The sequence below is a fragment of the Salvia hispanica genome, chromosome 3 (assembly GCF_023119035.1).
Source record: "Salvia hispanica cultivar TCC Black 2014 chromosome 3, UniMelb_Shisp_WGS_1.0, whole genome shotgun sequence".
Lineage (NCBI taxonomy): Eukaryota > Viridiplantae > Streptophyta > Magnoliopsida > Lamiales > Lamiaceae > Salvia > Salvia hispanica.
In genome coordinates this window covers 35,484,149-35,501,918 of record NC_062967.1, presented here as the reverse complement: position 1 = coordinate 35,501,918, position 17,770 = coordinate 35,484,149, and the positions used below count along the sequence as shown (strand labels likewise).

The 17,770-nt window shown below is 33.9% G+C and overlaps 2 protein-coding genes across 3 annotated transcripts; both read right to left on the bottom strand.

The window, feature by feature from the left end:
- Positions 1–1,043: 1,043 nt before the first annotated feature.
- On the bottom strand, positions 1,044–6,920 carry LOC125214939 (diacylglycerol kinase 1-like). Its single transcript, XM_048116177.1, has 8 exons — positions 6,647–6,920; positions 3,844–5,261; positions 3,041–3,407; positions 2,594–2,670; positions 2,099–2,218; positions 1,732–1,896; positions 1,477–1,614; positions 1,044–1,381 (listed from the first exon to the last, which is right to left on the bottom strand). Exons 2-8 carry the CDS (start codon positions 5,008–5,010, stop codon positions 1,232–1,234), a joined length of 2,184 nt encoding a protein of 727 aa, XP_047972134.1. The 5' UTR covers positions 5,011–5,261; positions 6,647–6,920; the 3' UTR covers positions 1,044–1,231.
- Positions 6,921–9,499: 2,579 nt separating this feature from the next.
- On the bottom strand, positions 9,500–13,788 carry LOC125215704. 2 transcript variants are annotated; one of them, XM_048117215.1, is made up of 7 exons: positions 13,636–13,788; positions 13,326–13,510; positions 13,042–13,235; positions 12,861–12,968; positions 10,927–12,758; positions 10,348–10,420; positions 9,500–9,795 (listed from the first exon to the last, which is right to left on the bottom strand). In XM_048117215.1, the coding sequence occupies exons 2-7, from the start codon at positions 13,411–13,413 to the stop codon at positions 9,631–9,633; spliced, it is 2,460 nt and encodes an 819-aa protein (XP_047973172.1). In that variant the 5' UTR covers positions 13,414–13,510; positions 13,636–13,788; the 3' UTR covers positions 9,500–9,630. The 2 variants fall into 2 exon arrangements, with proteins under 2 accessions (XP_047973172.1, XP_047973173.1); XM_048117216.1 differs by having other exon boundaries at positions 13,326–13,447; positions 13,636–13,784.
- Between the last annotated feature and the right edge of the window lie 3,982 nt (positions 13,789–17,770).

The following is a 17,770-nucleotide window of genomic DNA, read 5'->3' as shown; positions in this document are numbered from 1 at the left end:
AGTACGTTTCTTAAGAGCGTATGCAGCATGAATTTATATAGAGAGGGCAAAGTTAGACATCGACAAAATTTACGAGTTTTAATAGTGAGAAATTTAACAAATTAATTTTATTATGTATAATTTATATATATGTGATGAAATTTGAGGTGGGGTTTTTGTGGCGGCCCAGTAGCGATGTGTATTTGAGAAAACCGGCAATGTATGCGCGCCGCCCAACGATTGATGAATATTCATGAGGTGTCAAACGCTGGCTGTAGCCTAGGTTACTAACTTTCATTTTCTTATTAAAAATATCGATCTATTTCAACAACCACCATAAGTTAAACAATGAAGGAATTGTCTTTTTCTCAATTCTACCAATAAAAAAAATGAAGGAATTGTCAAAAGTGTGCGAGTTGGTCAAGCGATAAAGAAGTTAATACTTGAGGCCATGAGACCAAAGGTCCCAAGTTTGAGTCCTCTGCAGAGAGTGGCCTTTAAATTTAAAGTCATTTATCCATCTAAAAAAATAAAGAAATTCTCAAGTACTACATCTCTTACACAAACCATTTTTATTGCACTCACTTAATACGTGTGGTTTTAATAATAGTAGTCCCTCCGTCTTAGTTAAGACTGCACACTTTCCTTTTTAGTTTGTCTCAATTAAAATAGACACATTTCTATTATTGGAAACAATAAAATAATTTTCTCTCTCCAATTAAAATATTCAATTTTCTTTCTCTCTCTATTTAATATTTACGCACACATTTTCTCACTCCAATTAAGCAATTAACAAACAAATTCTAAAATCTCACGTCAACTAAGAAATGGTTCATCTTAACCAGATCGAAGGGAGTAACATTTAGCATACAATCTTGAGGGGGGCGAATCTATTCGATAGAAATAGTTTGCAACGTGTAGTGAATAGGGAATGAAAAGTTTTTTTTTTTTTTAACTTCAGTCATGGGTGAAATTCTAATTTCAAAAACAATTTCGTTTGTCACGTTCTTGTTGAAATTTTCTGACCGGAACATGACTAACATCTAAAAGACTAACCAAAAGAATTGATGAAAAATGAAGGTCTATTTTTCCATTAAGGTATTACTACTTTGCAAGCATTCTTTCTCTCTCATAAATCTTACATACAACCTTAAAACTTAAAGGTGTAAGCCAATTGTGGGATGCAAAACCAAATGTTGACATCAATATATATGTTTATAGTATTGATAAAAAAGACTTTACAGGTTGTGTTCTAGGACAGCCTCAGCGCCATTTCTTGAAGAAGTGACCGTTTTTGCGATGCGTTGATGATGTGACTGGTCTCAGCATTGTCGAGGACATCAGCCACGATTGCAGCAGCATGGCCGAGAGGTTCCTCTGCAGCTCGTTTCAACATAAACGCCTGAGAAACACAGTATATGTTAGCGTAACAAGAGAAGGAACGAGGCAGATGGGCTAAACGAAAGAATCAGTCAATACAGAGAGAGAGAGAGAGACCTGTCCGTGATGTGAGATGTTCAATGTACAAGGCTGTTGAAACCATGGTTCCCCATCAACTTGAACTGGGAACCCGGCGAAAAGCTGGATCTTAATCGACCGTCCCTGTGCAAGCCGACGTGCTCGGGATAGGCCAACCTTACATGAATACATTAAGTGGTTTAATATACCTCTCTACATCCCTTATTTGGGAATTTTAGTTTTTGATTTCTAAGATAGATAGATAGATATTTTTATTGATCAATAGGACACTACCTGCAGCTTTCCTAGATGCCACATGCCTGAAATGCTTACGACCTCGAGCATTCTGTCATGCATGGATTGAGGGTCGAAATCATCATAGCTATCGTCTTCATTGTGCCACAAGTCGACGCCACCCATGTAACTTCCAATATTAGCTACAAGGACTCCCTCTGCATCCTTAAAACAAAGAAGACATCAAAATGTCATGTTTCCCACAAAATTCTTGCACTAGCTGATGCCTACACACATTACACGTATATATATGCGCACACTGTCACAAGAAAAGGTATTTAGGATGGAAAAAATGGATAAAGATGCATTTATCAAAGAAATGTACAGCTTTGTCAGTTATTGAGTAATTGAAATATCATGCTCCCACCTCAGGAACCTCGATCTCGACACCATCAACCTCCACCCGGACTTGCCAAGGTAAGTCAGCAAATGTTCGATCCATGATGCTCTTAGCACCTTCTCTAGCATATAGAACCTTATTCATGAACTGCAATAAAACTACAAGTTATTTTTTTCATGTGATAGTAAAACGTGAATAATAAACAAGACAGTACTACACAAAATATGACCGGTTCTCTACTCATCAGCTTGTGCAAAACCAAATAAACGACCAATATGTACAAGTATTTGACGAGGAAAACAAGACTTCCAAATCTAATTTCTTTAATTCCTTAAGAGAATATGTTTCTTGCGAACACTTATTGCAACTGTCAACCTGCCTATGTATTTTACAACTATCATGAGGGGGAGAAGAAAGTTAAAATGAGTATTTTAAAAAATAGGAAGCATATAACCAATATCACCAATAACACGCATCGATTAACAACAGCTAAACACTCTCTATCTTTAACAATGGATTTACCTGATTATAGAACTTCTCTGGATTCTCTTCTCTCAAATTATGGATTTCTAGAGCAACCTTTGCATCACAACCAACACCTATAACAATATTGGAATTGCATTAGTATACAGCACAAATGGATCACAACAGAACGATCGCAAACTTAGTTCCTTTCAAATTCCACCGGAACTCATCTTTAGCAGTAGAAGCATGTAAGTTTCTGAAGCATAAAATGGGCATCATTAAGCATTTTCTAAAATACACTCAACAAAATAAAGAGATTCTAATTCTTCTGATTATAGAGCGTTAGATTGAAAATGGAAATTGTGGTGCATTTTTGAGGAAGTGAAGTTGAAGTCTCAACAGAGGTTGGCACTAAATATGCACACCTAATCAGAGGTTGATGGTACATGATGTGTATCACATAAATTTTGTAAAATGGTAAAATGAAATATAATCTACACATACCAAGATAGTTGTTCATAAACTTAGGGGACTGGAGTGGCTTCCCTTGCTGGTTTGAGATTAATACCTTCCAGCGATCAAGAACAGTTACTGCAGCATGTTCTATGTCATGCAAAAGAGTGTAAAGGCCTGCTCGCCTCTCAAGTAAACCTAGACCAGCTCCCCACAAGAGAACCCGAGCCAAATCATTTCCTGTTCCCGCTGGAAGGATAGCCACTGGTGGAGGAGAGATAAAATTTTGCTTGTCTATGGCATCAAGAACCCAGCCAACAGTGCCATCTCCTCCACAGACTAGAACACGGAAATGCCGAGTCTTTCTAAATAAATAGAGTCCAACTTCTGGCCCCTCTGTTGAGCTTAGTTGACAGACCTATAATCAACATTAGTAGTAAGCGGCAAGATTAGTAGCAGTGGGGGACAACAACAGCACATAATCAAAGGGCTGGCTTCAAGAGGACACGGATATAAACATATGGCTTATGATGTCTTATTGTCTTGTATAATCAACGACGAAACAGAATCATGTAGTATAACTTTATACATAAGCAACCTCCCCAGCCCATCTCTTTTGCACTAGCAAATGTTTGTGCGATAATAACACATTTTCTACTTTCTCACAGCTGATTTGCAAGCAATCGATTAAATAAGGCTTTGCAAATGTGTGTTGAGTCTTCTTTAACTAATTATCCTACTGAATCAGTTTTTACTGTGTCAGTTACACAATGAAGATTCACATTTTTACAAATATTATACTATTATGCAACAGATGCAGCTATATCAGAAGTTTCTCTTATAGAAGCTCTGACCTGTACAGGATTTAGAAGAATGTTCAGTCTTTGCCTGAGCGAATCCCCTTGTTGAGCTCCACTTTTTTTGTTGATAAATACTAGTAAGGGCCTTGCCTCTGGAGGCAAATCGACCAGCTCATATGTCTGTCTCATGCTTACTAAATCATTAGAGTCATTTTGATTTAGTGATGAGCTTCTCTTGAAGCTGGGTATTTTTTCCATCTTGTTTGCTTCTCCATTTTGCCGTTGATTCCCTTCAGGGCTATTGCTGTAATCTTCCATTCTAGAAGTAATACCTTCGTGACTACCATCTGCAGCACTGTCACCAGACATATCACTCATATTGCTTCCATTACCTGTATCAGCAAAGGTCTCGGGTCCATGTCTATGCTTCTTACTCTGACTTCTAATAGTGGCACGTACAGATGATGCAACCTCATTGGCTCCAGCAGTAATGGAGCTTAGAAACCCTCCAGAAGAAGTTCTCTTCAACTGCTTGACATATAATGGCGAAAGAACGAGCCTTTTAAAAGGCCCCAAATCACAAACATCCCCTGTTTCATTAATCATACTGCTGTGGCAGTCGATATGTACAAGGCGTTGACACCATAAGCAACACCATATCGGTGTTCCTTCAAGAAAAGAACCAGTGTACGGCTCCTCGCAATGGCTGCAGAAAGAAGATTCATCTGGCCGGTCTGTTTCCTCTGTCCACTGAACTGCCCATTGATGCAAAACTTGACCACATCCAAACATCGAAACACATTTGCAATCCTTTTGAGCACCAGCAGAGCAGTCCAAGTGAGCTGCTGCACCACATATGCTGCAGTGGTGGATGTAACTATCAGAAGCCACGGGACCAAGAGTCTGTGAAGGAGTGATGGACTCCAAGCATACGCAACAGCTCAAATTTCTACCTCGAGCTACAGATTCCATACTCCAACTGTGCGGAACCTGTGGGACTTTGTTCATTGACTTAGGGTTTTTCTTGGATCTAGCTATGGCTTTCATCCAATTTAAGTTAATATTTCTTCTCCACCGCCAGGCTGAGTAGATTATAGTCAATATTCCTATGATGCTTGCTACAAGGCAAGATATTACAAACATATGATGTTCTTCCATTTCCATTTGATTTTTACTCATCCAGGTAAAAACAAAACCTTCATATTCCCTGTACTCGTTCATTTCTTATATGATATCCACCATCATACTCAATTTATACAAACAATACCACCAGCTAGTTTCAATTGATCAAGATGGAGAAAGCTTTTGCAATCTATGATAATATACTAACACTAGCTAGAAACTGCCCTTTCCAAAAAGAGCCACCTAGTATAAGGTTTTCTTTGTATGTATGAGCTGAAGTTACATCGTGTCTGTCATTCACTCATTCCGGTATCCTCAAAAGTATCTTGTGAGTTGTGAAGCCAATTTAACTGTGAAAAAATGATCAAATATTTAACACATTAATACCTAGACAATTAGTCTAGAGAATTAAAGATTAAAACTTCAATGGATAATCATAACAAGCCTGTGGAACTCTGTACTAACAGATAAAGAATGCACCCGAAAACTAATCATCACACGCCAAATTAAGAGTAAAACACTTAAAGGTTTTTGATTAAATGGGACATGTATAGGACACACTACGGTACATCCTGATGCACAGTGCATCCATCCTAGTTAAATCCTAATTGTGAATAATACATTCTAATTGGGGATTTATGAACTCTAATTAGGGATTGATAGACCCTAATCCTTTTCCATTACTACTTCCTATATGGTTGCTTCCTAACATTCATTGAGTGTGGTTTGTAATTAATACTCCTTCCGTCCCAAGATAAGCGACTCACATTCCTTTTTGGGATGTCTCAAGATAAGTGACTCATTTCCTTTTTTGGTATTCTGTCTCTTACTTTTTCTCTCTACTTTATTAACTCTCTTACTTTATTCACTCTCCACTTTACTAACAAAACCCCATTTTCCTTAAATCTCGTGCCGAAAAGTTTGTGCTCACTTATCTTGGGACGGAGGGAGTATAAGCATTATGTGAGTGCAGATTGTGCAAGCTGCTGCATCGCACCAAAAAATGAACTGAGATTGTCAGTGATAAAAGGTCATAGTTCAAAATCCTTGCGATTCTTCACGAGGAACTACTATTAATTATAGTCACCATAAGATATAATCTCGCAACTGTTTATCCATCTTTTGATTCAAGAAAAGTCAATCGCTGATAAAAAGAATGGAGATTACAGTCTTTGAATGCCTAAAAAACCTCCACTTTCACTTGAATAATTTTAATGAGAACCATATGTATTTTCCAGAAATTTGAATATGTTCAACTGATTTCTACATCTTTCAACTTGATAAATATCACTGTTAATAGTTTAAATCAAGGTAAACTTCCAACAAACCTGAAATCTCAGAATTACTCCACTGAAAATCATATAACAAAGTTACTTCATCCAACTACCTAAATCATATTTTACTCGGATCGCAACTCAACTTATTAGCACAAACAGAAAGCACATAGAAACATTCGAGATCAAAACCGCTACATAAAAACAACTGCAATCAACCTGCCAATCAGCCTCTAAGCCTAATCCAATCATAAAATTAAAACAAAAACTAAAACGCAGCAATTTCTGAACTAAATACACAGTTTAAACTCATAGAAATCGTGCAAAATCATGATCCTCCAATCCCATTCACACAAACCAATATTCACCCCCAAAAAAATAAAACACAAATCCACACATACACGCATTGAGGAGTTCTCTAAAACAGAACAAAAAGCAGGAATTTAACCGGAACAACTCACAAAGAGAACGAGCTCATTATTAACAAATCGCACATCTTTCTCCAGCGACCAAAGAGGCGAAAAAGCGAGCAGATGAAATAGAAGCTTGTAACTTTGTATAAAAACGGTTTGTGTATGCGATTGATTGATTGAATCGATTGATCTGTGATTCTGCTAGCTGAGTGGAGGTGAGTGCAGTGCAGCTCTAATTCGTATCTCTAAATTTGGAAGCCATTTTTGATGGAGAGTGGAAGCACTTTCTAGAGGGAAAAAAACACTTCAAAGAAACTAAAGTATGAATGAATGATTGAAATAAAGTAGATATAATGTTGATTTGAAATGAATAATAGAGTATAAGTTTTTTATTTTTTGTCCTTAATACTTTTTCATTAATCTAGAATGATTGGAATAAAGTAGAAATACAATTTTTTTTAAATGTTCTCTTTATTTTTTAGATTAGAATAATGACGATTTGTAATGAATAGTAGTAGTAGTACGATTAATCCTTATACTTTTTGTTTTATTTATTTTAATCAAGAATGATTGGAAGAGAATTAAAATAATGGTGATTTTAAATGGATTAGTATAATATTATGAAGTAAGTACATTTTTTTTCCTTCTACTTTTTTTTTTATTTTAATCGAGAACTATATGTTCTTTAAATTCATCCCAACCATGTGTTCAGCGTTTTTTTATTAATCAATTATATTTCTATCTTTATTTTAATTAATATACTCTAATAGCTTCACTAATCACTGATAATCTAGTGGAACTCAACAATATGGTCATTAACATTGTTATCACTTGAAATGGGGAAGATTGAAATGAAAATAGTAAAATAAAATTTCGGCATTCATAAATACGTTTGAAGGGACAAAAACAATTCAAAATATATTGTATCGCAAAGTAGAATAAAAGGTTTAAAATTGAAGGGTAGTAGTTTGATTTAATTATCACAATTGGATTAAAGTCCTATTAAAATATAGTCACTTGTATATTAATTTAACTAGTTTCTACCTCCGTGCGATGCACGGCTCAATTAATTTTATGAAAACTAATTTCATATATCACTTTTTGATTACTTGAATTTGAAAACTAAAAAAATCTAAACTTCCAAAACTTAACATATAGTACAAAATATTTACAACAGACATATATACAGACTACATATGTATTTGTTCTAAACTTTTCATCCTATTCTTTTTCACTTCTAGAATTTTCTACTTCTTTCTTATATATTCTATTTATTTCTATATATTTCTACTATAAATTATCTTTAATTTTTAATTACAAAAATTAGACTTATTAGGTATTTGAACACATTCCGTGCAATGAACATGCAAAAATAAGAAGACGATGAAGCGCAACTCAGTTGATAAAACGTTTTTTCTCAATCCAAATATCCAATAGCTTAGGATTTTAAGTCATCACGAGAATAAATAGAGAATCATTATTGATATTTTTTTTAAAAAAAAATTGTAGATTAAGTAGGTTTTTAAAAGCATAAAAAATTTTAAGATAGAGAATTATTATTAATTTATAGTTTGACATTTTGACTTGTTTTTTTAGTGAAATGACTGATTTAAAAAATTTGGCTATTAATTTTTTTTAATAATGTGACCATTACAATTCCTGATGACATGTAAGTTGTGAGATAAAAATGTACATATACAAAAGTTAAGGCTAAAATATAAATTAACTGAATTAAAGGAATTTGATTGTAACCACCCCATTAATTATTTGCTTAAACATGAATTCAAATTTATTTAGAAATTATCCTAAATTGTTATCACAACATTAAAATTTATTTAAATATTAATTAAAATTTATTTTTAAAAAATAGTCACTCCTAAATCTGCAATAATTCAAATTCATACCTAGAATTCATAAATATTTAAATATAGACCAAAACTCGTCTTTTATATAGTTATAAATACTATTTCTATAAATCACTTAGGGCGGTGGAGCGAATAAATCCATAATAAAAGAACCGCACTCCCATATTTATTTTGTAAATTCAATCAATCTAGTGTAATTAATTAAGTCCTAGTTATAGAATATTAATATTCTAATTATAAATTAATAATATTAGTTCAAATTATAAAAGCCTGATTAAAAACATAGTAATATAAAGTTTAACTAATTTGACTAATAATTATGATTAAAAATATTCACTAACCTTAAATATGAGTCTACTACATAGTGTTATATATATGGCCCCAATCTAATGCAGTGAACCAAACCCTAGGTATATATTTTGCACATACTAAAAAATTAACTCAGATGAAACAATTCTTTTCAGCACAAAAAATTTATATTATTTATTGAGTTAATGATACTACTAAAAATACAACAGAAAAGAGAAAAGAGTCAATCAACTTAGGACACCCTATCCTAACAAAAATACGAATCAATTGACTATAAATGAGAGGAATAACATTATTATTATACTCCCTCCGTCCCGCTTTAGCAGTCCCATTGACTTTTCTGCACTCGTTTTGTAAAAATGATAATAAATAGTTAAAGTGGAAAAATAATAAAGTAAAAAAGAGAATAATGTAGATTAGACTCTTCTCTATATTTTTTTACTTTATTATTTCTCTACTTTAATTATTTATTATCATTTTTACAAAATGAGTGTAGAAAAGTCAATGTGACTGCTAAAATGGGACGGAGGGAGAATAATTTTGGTATGTTTACACAAACAAGTCAGTTTCAATGAATTAATTACTTTATTCAAAATATAATAATCAGTTAGTAATTTTTTTCCAACATATATTCACTTTCCTAGTTGGCATTTTTCTGTGAATAGTACTAGTAGACTAACCTTCAAAGGTTAAAAACTCAAAATAACTACAGAGTACACACACTACACACACTAAAGTGATAGTACCAAATTATCCTCAACGTTTAATTACAAGCAAAAGAAGCATAACAGTTCAAAAATAAAAAACATAGGCCCTTCTAACAAAGCTAGAAGCAAAAGTATATTCAACCACAATTCATCAGCAAACTCTCATCTTGGATTTTGAGTTGGCGTTACACATGTTCCTCCATTTATCTTTTAGGTCTACGGGAGTACGACTTGGATGGAACGTAAGTTTACCCTCTTCCAAAATCGTTGTCCATGGGATGTTAAAACCAGTGTGATGATGTTTGTGCACCCCCTCCTGTTACAAAGCAATTTGAGAATCACAAACATAGGACCCCGAAACAAGAACATTATAATAAACAACTTGTAGAAGGCCAGGCTCTAGCAATTAAAAATCTGAAAAGATATCATAATTTGAACAATCTTTCCACAGACTGAGCTCTTGCTCTGAGTAGGGCTGAATCACCGAATATCAGGAATTGCCATCGTTTTCTTCGTAAGTTCAAGATTGTCACATCCAACTCACAACGGAAATTTAGCTCCAGTAGGGACTCGTGTTAAAATGCAGGAAGCATGGTAGAATAGAGCATATTATATCGAAGCAGTCTTACCAATGGCTAAATGAATAGGCAGGACTGTAATGATATAAGCTGTATATGCATTCTCAAGCGTAGGGTATACAGTATACTGGAATCTTGGTGACTTCGAGAACAAAACCGATTATGATAAAAAATTAAAAAAAAAAACATAGAAAGACGAAGACCAGAAGAAACATTAATTTACATTAAGCTCTATGAAATGCCAATGTTGAACTCAAATGTTGAATAAAGTTATGCCACATAAATTCTACCTTCAATTTGTCTTCTTCTTCACTTGTCCACAGGAGTTTTCGCCTCTTCAATTGAGGAATTGCTGGGTGCAAGCTGCAAAAGGAAACAAAGATCAGCCTCACTCTTTTACTATCTTCATATGTGGAAAATTACTACATGTGGCATCCCAAAGCATATTTGATTTGAGTCACGGACTACCATCATCATACTTTCTACTTTGAGTACTAAAGAGAGAGCCATAGTCCCTGTCTTCTAAAACACGTGTTAAAATATCTTTTCATCATGAGCACAAGAAGACAGCCCTTGATAGGAATTAGAGGCGCTTTGGCTTGGGAGCAGATTCATCTTCTGCCAGATTATTGTGTTGTCACACTGACCATTTCTGCAGCTAAAAATCCTGAGAGATCCTATTTACTCTTGCATTTCCCTTTCATTTTCTTTTTCAATTTTTTACGTTCTAAAAGATGAAATGAAAATTACATACCATATTATTCATCTCAAATTTTAAAAGTAAAATTCAACACAAAACTATGGACCTTATAACTATAAACTGAAGAAAATGTCGTCTAGATGATATATATAGGAAGAAAATAACTTACTTTTGCCTTTTTTGTTTTTGAAACCTTAAACGACGCTTGGAAGGTCCAGAATCCTCATTCTCTTCTTCAGATAAGTCATCTGCATAATTTGATTGAGAGCTTTGTGAGCATAAATGCTCACAAGGTAAATTTTTTTCTGGTGGGCGTGGAACTCCCTTTTTGAATCTGACATCAGCATGCTTTGCACTCCCACTTGTCTCTGAGGCCACAGTTTCACTCGGAGAGTTACGAACTGCCTCTGCAGCAATGGGTTTCGGTCTGCAACCTGCCAGGCGTTGGGATTTTTGCCTAGATCCTTCCATATCTTGCTTAACCGTTTTAAAACTATGAACTAATTTATCAGTTGAGTCTGCTGTTTTTCTTCCAAATGGAGGGTTGAAATCAGCATGCAACTTTGAATTCCCTGCCTGCTCATATTCCAGGTCCAGCAATACCTTCTCCACAATATTTATTTCTTTCGGTTCATTACTTTTAGGCAACCCTTCATTTTGTTTCAAACAATTTCCATCCATCCCAACTGATTTACAGGTCTGTATGTTTGGTTCATTTTGCGGCCCCAAGGAAAAAAATGTTGCAAGGTCCTTTCTTGCCAAGAAGGCAGATTTCTTAACTTCCATATACTTGGATATCGACCGAGAATATGCACAAAACGGGCAGTAAAATGTCTCCCTTGTGTCAAAGCTCACATCTGAATCCAAACAACTCTCATGAATCATTAAAGGGCACGCAGGAGAAATACAAGACAACATTTGTCCAGATTCTCCACCCATGTGACATTTCATACAAAAATGTAGTTCTCTTCCATCGTTTGTTGCTAATGAATTTTGACTACATGTCAAATGATAGCTCAAATATGTTTCCTTCTGAGTGGAAATAGCTGCCTCCTCGTCCTGATATCCATCATCATCACTGGAAATATGTACACCAGCTTCAGCTTCACCAACAGTTCTGACAGTTCTATGAACATTTTGGTCATCCTTATAAATGTCCTCGTGAATCGATGTGAGCCCATGGAAACCTTTCATGTCATTTTCCCTGGTTTCATCCTCGTTATTTTGCATTGCGACATCAAAATTTTCATTCAGTACTCCAGTACCACGATGGGGCAAAACGTGAAGGTCCTTTATTGAATTACCCTGGCTATTACCATTCCCAGCAGATCCATTTTGCTTCATGACCTCTACACAAGTTTCTTTCTCTAAGCTGCACTTTTCTTTACTGTATCTTTTAGATGCATCTGCTAAAAGATTTTGAGCTCCACTATTAGTTGTTTCCAAAGAATCTTGGCTGGAAGTGCACTGAAGACTGTGCAAAGCCTTTTGCTTCCTAGCAGTGTCAGTCTTGCCATCATCGTTACCATCATTATCATCAGAAACATGAGATTTTTCTTCCACTGCATCAACATTTTCCATATGTAGCTCAAGTCCACCATTGACATCATCATTAGTTGTTTTGAGGTCATGGGCTTCATTCTTGCCACCTTCTTCTTCAATGTTCAGTTCTTGCCTCTGCTGCTCCTCAGGTTTGTTATTCCGTCCATTGTCACAATGAGAAACCTTATTCTTCTTGACGGGGCTTACGCGGGTTATACACAACTGTTCAGCTGGACCTTCATTCGATCTCTTTTTCCTCGGTACTAAGTTTTCATCAGGCAAATCCCTCGGCAAAGGGCTACCATCATCAGTGTGGCTTTCGGCTCCAGGCGAACTTCCATAGCAATTACCATCTTCTGCCGGGGCTTGAGGCTCCGCATGACTCCCAACTGGCAAACCACTTTGTTCTCTTATATATGACGGAATAGATGGGCTTCCTGTAAGAATTGCATCCTTCAGCTGTTTAACGAAAAGCATAGGAAAAAATAGACCAGACTTAGTCAACTCAACATTATTTCAGTATTCTTGCAACATCAAGTCATGTAATGTAGCTCCGTTCACCTGTTTCAGAGCATATCTAGGCAAGTTAGATTTTTGATGCTCTATGAAGGGCTTGAGATCCCACTTCGATATCTCTGGTCCAGCAGCTTTCAGATCCGATAAAGATTTCTGGCAATATGAACATAATTCATCATCACCGAAGCTTCTCAAATAATTTGAACTCTCTAAAACTGAGAAGTACCTCGCTCAATATTTGTCGCAGTACATCTTCGCAACGGTCAGATGGATCAATAATAACTTTTTCCCTCGAGGCAGACGATACAGAATTTGCACAAGCTCCATGAATGGATAAACTCTCTAGAAATTTCAGTGACCCCCGTTCCCTTGCATTTTTCCCAATATCCTTGCTAATTTGTGGTGTCTTCCTAAGCAAATCTATGAACATGAACACACAAAAAATCATGTGTCTTTACCAAAGCCATTAATTATAATTTTCAAAAAAGCAAAATTCACTGCTATGGTTACCTAGTAAAAGAGATGCCTCCACACGATTAGAGCATGCCAATGCCTCGAAGCACCATATATACGGAAGAAGAGACGATCCACAGTCCATTAAGTTTTGCTTCAAAGATTCAAATCATGATACCCTGCTATCGGTAGGTCGTTTTTAGCATCAATTTAGCATCGAATTTGCTCCGAAAAGGTTGTCACTACACAATTGAGAGTTTTTTTTTTAATTTGTCATTCAAATTTTGGATAAACAAGGATTTAATCGAACTTTGTGATTTTAAAGGCAATTAACCAAAAAAGGAAGATTCAGGGTCGGCCATTGTACCTTTCCTTCCCTTCTGCGGTGATTGTTGAAATAGCACTGAAATTCTAGAAGAAAGTGCGCCAAACATTCTCCATATTAAAAGAGAGCAATGAGATTGATTGAGGTTTTGAGAAACGTAAAGAAGGAAAAGAGTGGCAGTGAAGAAGATGAATTTTCAAAGGGTTTTAATATTGGGCAATATGCTGCAATCATTCCAATGAGTTAATTTTCGAGGTTAAAGTTGAAAGGGTTTTTAAATTTTTTATTCCTTGTCTACGAAAAATATGGCCGAAGTTAAGGTTTACTCCCTCCCGTCCGCCGTTAGGAGTCCCATTTGTGGGCGGCACGAGTTTTAAGAAATATTAAGAAAAATGGGTAATAAAAAATTAATGGAATAGGGGTTCCACTTGTATATATTAATTTTAAATAAAATGTGAGTGAAATGAGTTAGTGGAAGATGGGACCTTATTATCATTTATGGTAAAAGTGAACCAGGACTCCTATTCGCGGACGGACTAAAATGGAAAAACGGGACTCCTATTCGCGGACAGAGGGAGTACATTTTTAGAATATTTTTATTTAATTTTATGTGATAATACTATCAAAATTTTAATGGATAAATCAATTTAAATTTAAAGGCAAGGATTCAAATCTAACATTTTTGGTCTTAAGCATCACCTCTTTACTACTTGGCCAATTTACACATATAATTCTGTCAATTTTAATTTTATAAATTTTAATGTGAAATTGGTTAGTATGAAAGAGAAAGAAAAAAAAATAGAATTAGTGAATATTGAGATCCCCTTATTAGAAGTGTAACTTGTGACGAAAAAACGTTTCCAATAAAGTGAATTAGCTTGTATACTAAAATAGATTATTTTTTAAGGAGGAATAAAGTAATTATTACTCCATTGCGTGCCATAAATGTTGCAACATTATAGTTTGAAGCATGACGATGGTATTATGTCATGCGTCTATTAATATTTATGAAATTAGATATCTTAAATTAAGCTTGCAATTATTAGTTGTGAATTATTTTACTACTACTACTCTATTTGTACCCAATAACATGGAATACTTTTTTTCCGGCTATGCAATTATTTTATGTCAAGTGAAAAGATAATAAAATAGGATATAGAATAAGGTAGAAAGTGAAAAGATCAAAAGACAAAATATATTTTCATTTTATTTTCATACTTCAATTATCACACCCTTCATCCCAAGTTAATCTGACGGTTTTCATCATCTCATATTGTGACATGGTTAGATGTCATCTTCAGGTACTCCTAATCATGAATTGTTGCCGAAAGTTGGTATTCCAGTGATGTTGTTAAGGAATATAGATCTTTCTCATTGTTTGTGTAATGACACCCAATTGATTATTACACATTCAGGTGACTATGTTTTAGAGGGACAAGTATTGGCTGGTCATAATGTTGGTCTTACGGTGTTGATTCCTCGAATGACTTTAATACCATCTGATCCATCGTTGCCATTCAAATTCCAACGACGACGATTTTTATTAACTGTGTCTTATGCAATGGCTATTAACAAAAGTCAAGGTCAATCGCTTTCACATGTTGGATTGTTTCTAAAAAAGCCCGTCTTCAGTCATGGACAACTGTATGTTGCTGTATCCGAGTCACAAGTCGTGATAGTTTGAAGATATTAGTGTGTAAATATGATATTGATAGGAGTGAGATTCTACTACTAACTAGTATTATCACCCGTGCTATGCACGGGACATAAGACTTTCAAATAATGAAGAGAAATTCTAAGATCAGTGGAATAAAATAAAAAGAGGATAAAGAGAGTATAATGATGATTAGAGTTAAAAATATGTGTTAATTAAAATAAGTATTCATAATATTATAAATAATTAAAAATATTATAAACAATAACAAAAAAAAATATGTACTTCTCTCAACCTACTCTAAATGAAACATTTCAGATTCGGCAAACAATTTTATACAGTTTTTATTTCTGATATGAGTGGAATAAAATTAAATAAAACAAATGACAAAGAAAAGATATGACTAATGATCAAAGAGTATGAGTTAAGTGTAATAATATATACACATAAAAGACGCGACTAAGTATCAAAGAGAAAAAAAACATATAGTTTGAATAAATAAACAATTTAATAATTTTACATGTCATATGGTGAACATCAAAATCTTGTCACCAAAATAAATTATTTTACATAATCGTATTTTAGTGAACCATAATATACTTAGAAAAATATTTATAACACAATTAAATAATATGACATTTCATCTAACGTATTTCTTCTGTGTATATGATACTCCCCCGTCCCGCTTTAGGAGTCCCGTTTGATCAATTTCGGGCATCCCGCTTTAGGAGTCCCGTTTGATCAATTTAAGGCGTCCCGCTTTAGGAGTCCCGGTTGAGATAAACTAATACAAAATGCCTACAAAGTAAATAAAAAAAATGTTAAAAGTGGGTCCCAACATTCACTACAATATTTATTTATTACACACTCAATTAAAAAAGTGGGTCCCATCATCCACCACAATATTTATTTATCATACACTCATACACTCATACACTTTCTTAAAACATGTGTCCGACTCAATCGAGACTCTTAAAGCGGGACAGAGGGAGTATTTATTTTTAATTAATGTCCTACATGACACCATATTATCATATGTTCATCTCAATATTTATTTTAAATTATAAATTATTAGTATTTAACTTATGATGTCATAACTTTCATATGTCACATATTAGATTAAGCCGACGTGAGCAAATGAATACTCAAGTAAGTTTTTCCACAATTAATAAATTCGCTTTTTCTCAAATTAAATTCAATACATGATAATATTCATAAATATAATATTTTGAGAAGCATAAAAAAAGAAATACTCATTCTGTCCCATTAAAAGTGAAACGTTTTTCTTTTTAGATTGTCCCATTAAAAATGAAACATTTTCTAAAATAAAAATAATTTTATATCTATTTGTCTCTCTCTTACTTTACTCTCTCTCTCTTTAACTTACAAAACAACACCACATTAACATTAACATTAACATTAAATCTCATGTCAAAAGCAAATGTTTCATATTTATCGAAACGGAGGAAATATGATCCAAAGTTGTAGAATATATAACACTATCCAAGTATAATAAATCCAAATCAACTCAATTATAACTATACATACTAATTTTAGTAATTTGAATATAGATATAATTAAATTTACATATAAATTTATAGAAATGTGAGCAAATGAAAACTCTAAATATTGTACAAACTCAAAACTATAATCTGGACCATTGAAAAATGTCAACGGATAAAAAAAAACATCAACGGAAAAATGTCAACAAAATTTCAATGGTAGTCAATGATTGATGCTGTGTTGATATTGTGTTGACATTAAAATCTTAAAATTTTACATTGTGTTGACATTGTATTGAAACTGTGTTGAAGCTATGATGAGGAGTTTTGAGTTTGTACAATATATAAGTGTACATTTTATCACTACCCTAAATTTATAAATATAAATATAAATGTTTCATATTTATTGAAATGGATGGAATATGATCCAAAGTTGTAGAGTATATAACACTATCCCAGTAGAATAAATCCAAATTAACTCAATTATAACTATACATACTAATTTTAGTAATTTGAATATAGATATAATTAAACTTACATATAAATTTATAAATATAAATAAATTCAATATATTTACTCGTTGCGCCATTGTCGTCTGCTTCCAACTACCTGCTTCGTCTGCTTCGCTGTGATGTGTGGCTGGATTTGCTTTGAATTTCTTGGGTGATAAGTATTCAGGTTTGATTTAATCTAATAATATTTCATTTTGTTTCTGTTTTGAATTATTTTGTTGAATTCCTATTTGCATTCTACAGTATTAGTAGAGTTTTGAAACTTATATGAGCTCTCTCTTTCTCTATCTTATCTTTATAATTAATTACTACCTCCATCCACCAAAATTTGTCCCATTTTTTCATTTTCATCCGTCCCTAAAAATTTGTTTCATTTCATTTTTACCATTTTTTGTAGTGGACCTCATATTCCACTAACTCATTCCTACTCATATTTTATTATAAAACTAATATATAAAAGTAGGACTTACAATCCATTAACTTTTTCAACTCACTTCCATTATATTTCT